Consider the following 11,404-nt stretch of genomic DNA (forward strand, 5'->3'; position numbering starts at 1 on the left):
TGGCTGCAGACACGAGCAGTCCAAGTTCTACTTGACCAAAGCAGGTACGTCCCTTCACAACCATGGCCAATAACATTCCTGTTCCCCCACAATCGTTTGCCAAATCTGCGAACTACAAGAGCAACAACTCAGAGCTTTTAAGGTTACACTGTGGACCAACAACGTCTCACGCTGCATCAGCATCGTGTTTCTTATGGGGGGCACAGTCTCTATCTCATGTCAGATTTACTGTGACCACACAATTGACCTGGTCAGGTGTCAGGGGAAGCCACAGAATACTGCGTTTTCCTGCTACTGGCTCACCCACCTCACTGAGAAGGATGTCAGGAGGAGGAAGGTCCCTCCCCCTTCTCCTTGAGGGATGTTGGAAGGAAAGGAGGATTTCAATAGTAAGTAGAGCACTTGTGCTTTAAAACAGGAAGCTTGCTCATTTCATTTCTCATCAGGGTTCAAGTCTGAAAATACACAGTGTGTATGACAGCTATAGGTAACCCAGCTGTCTCCCCAAAAATCAGTTATATGGGAGCAGCACACTTTCATGTCCCTAACCAGGTAAGAGTCTTCCTCCCTCACAGAACTGAGTTTTTATCTTTAATTCCCTGCTCTAACTTCTTTCCCCCTCCCTTGGAAACTCTTATGTAAAAGAAAAATGTGGGCGAGTTCAGCTAGGTATGCAATTTACCTCACCCTATCTGTGACCTCACTCCTTGTCTTTTCATTCTTTAGATTCCTCTCAAATGTAATCAAAACAAGAACAGCGGAGATTCCAGTAAGTCAGCCTCTCTGCTGTCCTCCAGCACAAAATTTTCTGAATACAAAAGCCACAGCAAACCCACTCCTCACACTGAAAGATGGAAGAAACCCCATTAGCAGAAGCAGTATATTCTGGTTTTTCTCAACAGGAGAAAAGCAATTTTGATAAGCATATCTAACACAGAATTGGGATTCCTGCCCCAAAGTATGTAACACTGGCAAAATATATAGAAAGTACTCCAGATATGGATGACCTGCACACGAAGACAGTGAAAGACAAACTCTTTAAGTGACATGAGTAGGAAACAGTAGAACACACAAGCTAGTTGATGATAATATGACAAAGATGAGAATAATGTACCCATAAAGGGACAGTCTGCAAAAGCAATTAGGGTATTTTGCCAAAAATATATGTATTGTGTACCAGGTAAGTGCTTTGGCAGTTTAAGCCTTCTGTTTCCAAGTTAAGAAGACAGACTTTTCCTGATTTCACACTTTTTCCCTTCTTGCAAAAGGTTTTAAAAAAAGAAAAAAAAAATCAATCACTCCAAGTTCACATTTTTCTCGTAACTCCAAAAATAAACCCCCAAACCCTCAATGCATCATATGGAAATACCTGTTTCTGAGCTGTTGATTTATATTGCAAGTCAGTACACTGCAAAACAAGTATTTGACCAAGGAGTTCATGGCAAAATCCGTCTCACAAAGAACAACTGACTTCAGACTACAAAGCAAATAAACTACTGATAACAGAGAAAAAATAGCCAGCTGAAGAAGTGTCACAGAATTATCTTCATTCTATGATAGTATTTATATTCAAGGTTCTAGATCTTCATCCTCCCCCCTCAAATGAAGCCTTACCAGCAAGGAAGGACCAGCAAGACAAAGTTATCCTTCTCAGGCTAACTGGTAGTAACTGATGATATGCCAATGTTCGGGAAAGCCCTCAGGCTATACTCTTCAATTACAAATAGCTGCTTTGCACTTAAAACAGACTTTGAGAAACTACAAGTTATTCCAACTTAGCTGATGGACTGCAAAACAGTTCTGCGTTTTGTTTGAAGAGCCGCTATGCTTTAAGTCATGTCTACAGATACTTGCAAAAGAGCTCCGGTTGAATTACTCTCTGTTTTGCTATCCTACAGCACCAGCCCACACGTGCAGCTTAGACTGCCATAAATACAAAACAGCTTCTCCTTTTCAAACAGGGGCACGTTCAGAACTACCTTGCATTACAGGTGAGACGACACACGAAAGCAGCACCTGCAGAGCAAGTGATATGGGTTTATCAATCCATGCATGAACGTCTAATATTAAGGCTTCTGTTTAATATGGACCACACAAAGTCTTTTCTACAGGAAATAATAATAATTTTCAGAATGTTTAAGAAAGAACAGAACCTTCCTAATACCTGCACATTTATCCAAATAAAGAACAAAGCCTTACCACTTGTTCACATTAGTTAACAAAATGCTCAAGTACATTTTTGTGGTATGATTAAAAAAGTACTAAAGACATATACTAGATAATAAATCACAAATACAGCTGTCAAATTAAGTATTACAGTATTTCAACAACTTGCCCTTTCATTTATAAAGCACAGGTTTTCGTGGGTTTTTTGTTTGTTTTTTTAAATATTAATGTATCAACTTAAAACTTACAGCACTAGCCTGCCAAGTACCAAAAGAACATCTTCACATTCTGTAGTCAAGTAAGGTCGTGCATTAGCAAAGCATTGGATGGAGATTCGATATACTTCCAAAAAAGGTAAAATATGTTCCGATGCACCCCGACTGCCAGCATACTGAAGTAGCGTCTGAAAGAAAATGAGTTATCATTAGAAGTTCTCATAACACACTTTTGTCTAGAAAATAAACATCAATATGCAATATCAAGCGTATATAGTGGAAGAATTCTGGAAGAGAAGCTTTTACTCCAAAGGAGATTTAAAAATGGTAGCTTTTCTCCTCCATAGAAGTTCTCCCTTTTATCCAAAAATATTTTTGTTACTTTTACTATTTCGATAAAGTTATCAGAATTTCTACCGACGAGTAAGCTAGATGCAATCAACAGAAATGTGAACTGTTAAGTTAAAAATTAAGGGAAAATTTCTGCCATGGAGACAGAACCGCACATGTAACACTGGAATCTTTATTACTTGTGAGAATGCAGAATAATAGGCAAGAAGTTAAAGATTAAGAACATTATTCCAGCTGTAGTATTTTAAAGATACATGCATTACCCATAGAACAAACATGAAGCCATTAGAAGGGGATACAAAACCCAGATCTGACGGTTATGTAGTCAATTTTCAAATGCAAAATAACCTTAGATTTTACTACTTGACCATAGCAATCCCACATTATCCAAGCACAGTACAGAAGAAGCAATGTAAAGTCTAGCCAGTTTTAAGAGAAATCAAAATAAGTTTCAAAAATCAGCACAGGGATGACAGTAGTATCTCACAACCTTTTTAAAGCTCCAGTACACTACCATGTTATTTTCTGACAGGTTATAAAGTAATATTGAGAGCAAGCAGGGTGCTGAGCTAAGGACACCTTAGCTCTACTAACAGCTTGCTTCACAAATAACATCCCTTCTCTGTAGGCACGCCCTCCTACAACTCCAGACCTGTTACGCTTGCGATCTCACCAGTTATAATCCCTCTCCCATGTTGCACCCTCCCTAGACCAAACAAGGTACCACTGTTGATTAAGGCCAGCTGCAAAGAAAACAAAAAACAGTGATAAAAACTGTGCTTTCTGGAGCCCTTAGGGCCAAGATGGGGTTGGGGGGGAAGTTCAGAGTGCCCCACCCTATAATTCAATACAAGCCAAATTGTTCTAAAATGATGATCAGCTCATATCAGCCTTCAGATCACTTCAAGTTGGGACTCTGACACAAGAAATTTATTTTAACACCTTAAACAGACACATGATCATATCAGGTTATGACAGGAAGGAAGACGCTACTGAACAGACCCTATAATGAGCTTACTAAAACAGCCAGAAACTTCCAAGACAAAGCCTAACTTCCAACACAGCAAGAAGTAAGTGGCCAGCTACACACTATTTTGTGGACTACCCAGTGTTATGTCAGTGATCTAACTATAAAATACTAGTCCTAAGGTTAATAAAAAAAAAAAAAAAAAAAAAAGAGAAGCAAACATCCACTAGACTGGCACAACCATTTGGGAAATTTAAGAAACAAGCAAAAGAAAATTTATAAAAAAATACCATCTAAGAATCAGTAAAAATCAAGACTGCTTTGTAGATTATTCTCCTAGAACTGAGTACTTGTTATATAACTCCTAGATGGTAGTTATAAACTCTCAAAAACCCCACACAATATTAATAGTTACAGAGATTTAAGGAGGATGGCAGAAGGGAAGATCAGATGTTTACAGAAATCATCCTTAAACACAGCAGAAGGACCATTAGCAGAAGCAGTGAATGACTAGCAACCAACCAGTCTAAGTGCTTCTCTAACAGATTAATGAAGGATTTGATAATATAACTCAAATTATATGTGGCATTAGAAGCATTAAATTACATTCAAAGGCTGTCAAGCTACAATCCCTAGAGATACTCTATTGATGACTATCATAAAGTCATCTGTTTAGTAAACCCAGCAGTAACACCACCATTATACTGACTACAGAAATAGAAAATCAAACATACAAATCTTTGCACTTTTCTGAAAATGCATCCATTAAAACAGCCAAATTTATTACTCAATTATTTTAACAGACACTTAGACATAAACTCCCTGGTCTGTGTAAACCATAAAACATGATAGAATATTTCCTAAGATTAAATAAACTTACTAGAAAACACTGCACCCTTGCTGGAGCGCAATCCTAGCATTGAGATCCAAGTCTTACAGCTAATATTAGCAACTCATTGAGTGGCCATTTATCAGAAACTTCTCCCCAAATAGATGAGCAATGACAGTTTCAGTGTATAAGACAGATTCAAGGCAAGAGACTTATTAATAAAGCTTGAACTTCAAAGATGTAGTTTTGAATATTATTATGCTATTAGTATCAGCATACTGACAAATAAGCAAACGCAATAACTGTAATTGGCGAGTGGGGTGAGAAGAGCAGAAGCCAAACACAGCCACCTACCGTGTAATCTACAGACCAGCCCAGGTCCTCAACTTTGCAGAGATTCTCATGTCCTGCACTGCTGCAATACCTGCTTAACTACATTTCTTCAGAATCATCAATTTTTTTGCTCAGAACCAACTTAAACATGTCTAAGTTGCCTGACCTGTTATTACAGCTTTAAGCTCTGTTTAACAAAAAAACCTTACACCTCTTCTAAAACGTACCTGATTGCAATTGACAGTCCTCAACTGCGTCACCTTGAATAACTTCAGAAAGCCTTCAGAAAGGCAGATGGGATGCTCTGATGTCCTAAAACCTCTGCTTCACTGCTAACTGTCCCTCATATTTAGGACAGCGCAACCTCAAACACACACACTGTTCATTCTACTTGGCTCTTTGGGTACATATTGAGCTCCCCAACAGACATGTTTTTCTTAAGGTGAACACGCAAAGCATTCACGCTTGTACAATATAAAGTTGCAGAGTCAACCCACTATTTAGGCCTCATGAGTTTCTTTGTTGTGCTACCCTGGACACCAATCTTACTCCCCTGCTCAAAAACAGGAATCTTCAAGGAAACTGTGCCATCCGACATCACTCCCAGGAAGAGCTACTGGAAAGCTGCATATGGCAGCACAAGTTTACATGTTGAAAAATACAGCATCCAGACAGCTCAAAGCACAAGAAAGCTACTGACTCGATTCAGTTTGTTGTATGCCATCAGCCTCAGTAACTTCCACAGCAAAACAGAGCACCTTTCAGGACCATGCCACAGATGTACACACAGGATGGCAAATTCATCGCTGCCCTAAAACATTTCAGCTACCCCCACATGACGCAGCTACTTCCCAAGATCATATTTAAGCCCAGTTCAATTCAGCTTCTCTCAAGGCATGTTCTGCTGTAGCTTAATAAGCTCATAACTAGATACCCGTGGTACCCTCCAAGTTGTTCATACAAAATTGAGTTCCTTAAATTTCACTTGGAGGCAGACCTTAAGTTATTTTGAAGTTTTATCACTCAAACTGTGCAACATTCACAAACATCCCCAGGCAGGAGGAAAAATCATGATATAAAATTACATCCTAACCACAGAAGTTTGACTGCACAATGACATCACGAATTTATACTCCATTGAAGCTGCTGCATGACAGACCAGCAATTTCATGTTTTCCACCATATCTCTCGGTGTACAGTCATGACCATCAGAAATGTCCCAAACTGATAGCAACTCAAGACAGATATTTTTCATTTTTATCTGTACTATCTATCACAGTGTTCTAAAACAAGACTACCGTTCAATAACAGCACAAAGACCTAAAGAGGTCCACATTTTTTGTGGGACAGGGTTTGAGGGTTTTTTTTTTGTTGTTGTTTGTAGGTAACAGAACTGATTCCATCAAGCCCCACTGATCAAGTACCTCTAAAACTTTGTCTGTACCAAACTAATCTGGGTGACTTGACCACTACATGTATTGACCATTCTTGACAACCTCTACATTAACTGTTAGCTGAGTATTTGTTTCAATGTTCTCATGCAATGAATGCCACTGGAAACAATTTTAGCAAAACCTGAAATATGGAGAAAGTCACATGCGTTATACTGGGCTCCATATAAATGCAAGGCCACAGCTCTTAACAGTATGCTTGAGACAGACGTAGCAGCATGCAGCAGCCTCCCGCAGTTTGAGAAGCAACAGCTTTGAAACCTAACAAACAAACTCCCTTTGTTCTTTCAGTAAGCGATGAGTTAAACATCCTCCCAGAATGGTATGGTAACACATAACCTGTGGATGTGAACTGAAGAATAATATAATCTGTAACACACCAGTAGGACTTTTTCCCTCTAATTTTGCATCAGATTTTGCCATTCACCATTCAAACAGAGTGGCTGTATCAGCTGAGATGTGGTTAAATTAGCTTGTAAAACAGATTTTTTAATTTTTATTTCGAAAACCACAAACCCTTCAGATTCTACAGGGATGGCTCTTCAACCCAGCAACCTAACAACAATTATTCAGCCTTAGCGCTCACAACAAGTTATGCTGCGGGGGAAACAAAAACAATTTAACCATTTGAAGAGCTTACTTAAGAATAAGTTGCCTCCATCACTACAACTTTAATCAAGTTCAGCTCCTCCTCTGGAAGTTTGTGGCTTGATTCTCAGACTGATCCTTAGCCTGAGTTGCATTAAGCAAGCATTCAGACAGGATCACCAAACCACCACAGCTCGTTCAGTGACTTCAGTGAACTGCAGGCCTTCACAAAGCATCAAGCATTGCTTATTCCACGGCAGATCTCAATCAAGGTGGAACACATAGTTTTGATCCCGAGACAGGTAAAGGACAGACAAATGGAGCTCTAGGAACAGAGCCAAGACCGCACCGAGGGAGCACAGTGTGGCCCGCCTGACCCAGAGAATCTCCCAAGGGCTACCAGCCGTCCGGGTCCTGACAGAGCCCGAGGGCGGGCAGCTCCTCCGCTGCCACGGGCGCGGCCCCAGGATGGCAGCGCAGCGCATACAGGGCAGCCCCGGGTTAGGACGCGCACCACCCCGCTAGGCAGCGGCGCACGCCGCCGCGAGCCCCAGGCCACGCCAACGGCAGCTCCAGAGGAGCAGGCGGAGCCCCCGGAAGGGGGCCCCTTTGCCGCCGGCAGCCCCGGGCACGCACCGCGGCGCGGGAGGCCCGCTGGGCCCGCCCCGGGCCCGTCGCCCGGCCTGCATCCCGCGCCGCGGCCCGGCCCAGCCCCTACCTGGCAGAAGCCCCGGCAGTAGGCCCGGGACGAAGCCTCCGACACCTCCTGCTCCCGCAGCTCCGTCTGCAGCTGCGAGAGGCGGGCTCGGAGCGCCGCCACGAGCCGCTGCATCTCAGGCCGCGGAGCCGTCTCGGCCTCAGCGTCCGCCATCTGCACCCGGCCCCACTGCGCGTAGGCAAGGATCACGTGACCCACAGCTAGTGACCTCATCGCCCCGGGACGGCGTCACGTGACGCGCACATGACACGGCTCGCTCGTCGCTGGCCGCGCGACCCGCCATCCGGGGCAGCGAGCGGACACACCCGTGTCGAGCGGCGTCACATGACGCGACGGCAGCCCGCCGCGAGCGCGCGTGCGCGCGGGGCTCCGGCCGGAGGAGGGGGCGGGGCGGGGCCGGGGCCGGGAGCGGGGGCGGGGCCGGAGGGGTCCGGCGCGGCGCGGCGGGGTCGGGGCGCTTCTTCGCCCATCGCTACGAGGCGGGGAGGCAGCGGCAGGAGGGCGGGCCCTCGCCCTCCTCCGGGCCTTTGGGAGACGGTCACCCAGAGGGGTGGAAGTCGTCAGTCTGCTGCCAGCCCCAGAACTTGCACCCATAGGTGCCCGTGTGTTATAAAGGTAATTGTGGAGCAAGATAACCTGAGATACAATGATGGATTCAGGGGAGCGTCAACGCTTTGACTTAGATTGCATTTATCTTAATCTCTTGTTTAAAAGCACGTTGTTCAAAGCAGAACATTCATGAATCGAGGAAAGCCCTGGAGGGTCCAATGCCTAGCCGAAGGTGGGAACTGGGAGACCAGTAACAAGATCTTGCAACTTGCAGCACGCCCTGTGGAAGAAGCTGGTAGGCCCGTGGGTCAGGAAGCTCTGCAGTCCATTGCCCGCAAGCCTTATGCTCGACCAGTTGACCTGCCAGGGTGAAAAACCAGGAAGGCAAGTCCAGCAGTCGAGACTGAAACGCCGCAGGAAGCGATCAAGTGCCAGTACGGCCTGCTTTTACCACAGCTGACTGCAAAGGGATCCCCTGAAGTCCACCCAGGAGTAGAGGCTGAAATGGCATGCGGTTGCCTGGAGCTGCCAGGCCAGAAATCTGCTGACTGGCATTTTGGTGTCCCTCGCTTGTCTTGCTTAGGAAGGAGGGGAAGTGAAGTCACAGCTCTTTCTGCAGAAACACCCCCCTCCCCCTCAACCCAAAGCCAACAAACAAAACATTTTTTGTTGGTTTTAGTCTTGGTAGCTCAAAGGTGTGCTATTTCCTTTTTTGATTTGAGAATTTAGGTCAGGGAGGCCCCTGGCTTGTTTATGAGCATATGGTTGGGGTTTCTACCCTCCAGCAAGATGGGAATCTCTCTTTTCCCTTTTGATCCTCTGCCTAATTGGGCACGCACAGTGCGAGGGAAATATGTCCGTGTCCACCTGGTAACAATGACCTGCTTTTTCCTGCCTCAGTCTCTGCAAGGCCAATGAGAAAGGGAGAGGAGTGGAGAAGTCAGGAAGGCCTGGGGTGAATTGACATGGAACTATTTGGGAAGCTTTCCTTAGTTGCAAGCAAGTTGTATGATTTCAGCTCATAGCTTTGTGGTACAAAGCAAGTGGAGTGTTTGGAGAGGTGGATGAAAACTAAGAGATGGGTTAGGAATAGCAAAACTATCTTCCTGCATGTTTAAAGCCAAAGGGGGCCTTAGAAGGCGTTTTGGGAAGGAGCGAAGAGATGTAAAACAAGAGCCTGGAACTCCTGGGCCACAGATCTGCCCATGGGCTTTTGCACATCCTCATTACTCTCCTACAAGTTAAATGGTTCTGTAGTTTTCCTGTTGGGAGGTGTCTTGTAGATACCAGTCTTCTTTGCATGGTCAGGTGAACAACAATCTTTAAGTATGAGAAATCCTCCCCTCTGAGCTTGCTTATGTCCTGCTGTCCTTCCTCTCAGGCTGGAAGGAGCCAAATACATCTACTTGGCCAGCACTGTCAATGCTAACATCTCTTCTGGCAGCGGGCAGAGAGGCCAGAATGAACTCTTCATGACAGGTCCACAAAGTTGACTAAGAGCAACGGGTTATCAAATCAGTTGGTAGAGCTGGTTGGCTTGTGATGGCCCCTAGGGCCCCTGGGGAATGTTAGTCCTTGGTTTCTCTCTCAACATGGTCAGGAGAGAGCAACAGCAGCCTGCCAGGCACACTTGACCTAGCACATGTGACTCTCTCTCTTAACTGTAGACCACCATATGCTGCTGCCAGGCCCTCCACATGCCAGCAGCTCCCCTGCCTATCACCCGTGGGCACTGGGGGAAAGTGGCCAACTGCGTGATGCTGCAGGACATCCATTACATGGAGCAGCTGCAGCAAAGAGCCAACCTGAAAGCCAGTGTGTATGATTTTGTGCGTTATCTGTCTCCTGGCAGCTATTAGGAAAGGAGGGAGGAGGATAAATTCTTGTAGAAAGACCTTCCTCCTCTCTGGTGTTTTTAACCTTCTCCACTCTTCCGGATCTTGATTCTGCTCTCTGTTGAAGTGAGGCTGGGGCAGAGGGAAGCCTCTGCATTTCATTCTCCAGCTGCAGGACTGAGCATTGAGGACACGCAGAGGGAAAAAGTGGGGATCTGAGTACACCTGGAGGCGAATAGCAGACATTGCATGGGGGGTGGTGGAGATAGTGGAATGATTTATGTATATCCACACATGTAACGATGATAAATGCATTTTGTATGTGTTTGTATACCTTCATATATATGTATTAGTTACACATGTTTAAATGCATACATATATATCAGTAGATAAAATATATCTTTATACTTACATATGTGTATGAGAGTCATGTAAGTACTTGGAAGATAAACCTTTCTCTTGAGAAACACTGAAGGCCCATAAGGCCAGCATATTGTCCTCAGCCCATGTTCTGTCCCAAAAGGAAAACCTGCGATTTAACAAATCCTGGCTGCTAGTTGCGACCTGAAGTCAAATCTGTTTGTTTACATGAATTTTTTATAATGTATCTATGTAAATATATCTATATATCGAGGTATAAAAGCTTTCATTAGTTCTTGTTTTTTAATGAGAGATAATGGAATTATTATGCATTAATTTTAAACAGAATTGATTCCATGGAGCGATTGCTGGCACACAAAAGGTGCCAGGAGGTAAAAATGTTGCTTGTACTCACTGTTGCTGAGAACCACTTTCATGGCCCCACCAACCCTGAGGCTCTACCCTTTCTTGGAGGCTTCATCCTCAAAAACAGCTCTCTTCACTCTCCCCACGGCCAGGATCAAAATCTGCAACCATCTGCAGATTGTTCCCGCTCCTAAGGTACCAGGAGGTAAAAGTGTTGTTTGTTCTCACTGTCTCTGGAGGCGCTTTCATCGCCACACAAACCTTGGGTCACTATGCTTTCCTGGTGACCTCATCCTCAAAACAACCTTTTTTTCCTTCTCCCCAGGGCCTAGCTCACAAATATCATAAGTTTGGATATTGCTGAAACACTGAAGGGGCCAGGAGGGAAAACTTGCTTGTTCTCACTCTCTCCGGACAGGAGCGAGGGAGTGGCTGTGTGGTGCTGAGGATTTTGAGGAAACCGTAAGTACATATAAAAATGAAATATAATTAAAGGATCAGGTGGAAAGATGCCCTCTTGATTACTGGCTGAATCGAGCTGACGAAATTGATTTCCCAATAGAATTCAGCCTCCAACATTCTTCTTTTAACAACTTAGTTGATACCGATTGAGCAAATTATTGGAAAAGTCAACGCTCTTATATGATGACAATTTTGAATTCCTTCCATTTAGTCA

The 11,404-nt window shown here is 44.3% G+C and overlaps 1 protein-coding gene across 8 annotated transcripts in view; it reads right to left on the reverse strand.

Moving 5' to 3' along the window:
• Positions 1-7,846, reverse strand: part of RLF (RLF zinc finger) — a 53,881-nt gene extending 46,035 nt beyond the window's left edge. For 4 of the 8 annotated variants that reach the window (XM_054224026.1, XM_054224020.1, XM_054224022.1 and 1 more), the window contains exons 1-2: positions 2,415-2,544; positions 1,980-2,016 (exon numbers count right to left, since the gene is read on the reverse strand). Coding sequence is in view for 2 of the 8 variants with exons in the window: in XM_054224017.1 (XP_054079992.1) it covers positions 2,415-2,569; positions 7,619-7,831 (368 nt within the window). In the remaining 6 variants the exon portion in view is untranslated. Of the gene's footprint in view, positions 1-1,177; positions 1,259-1,979; positions 2,017-2,414; positions 2,570-7,618 lie in introns of those variants that run through there. The other 4 variants (XM_054224017.1, XM_054224018.1, XM_054224024.1 and 1 more) reach the window with 4 other exon arrangements.
• Between the last annotated feature and the right edge of the window lie 3,558 nt (positions 7,847-11,404).

The sequence above is a fragment of the Rissa tridactyla genome, chromosome 18 (assembly GCF_028500815.1).
Source record: "Rissa tridactyla isolate bRisTri1 chromosome 18, bRisTri1.patW.cur.20221130, whole genome shotgun sequence".
In the NCBI taxonomy this organism is placed as follows: Eukaryota; Metazoa; Chordata; class Aves; order Charadriiformes; family Laridae; genus Rissa; species Rissa tridactyla.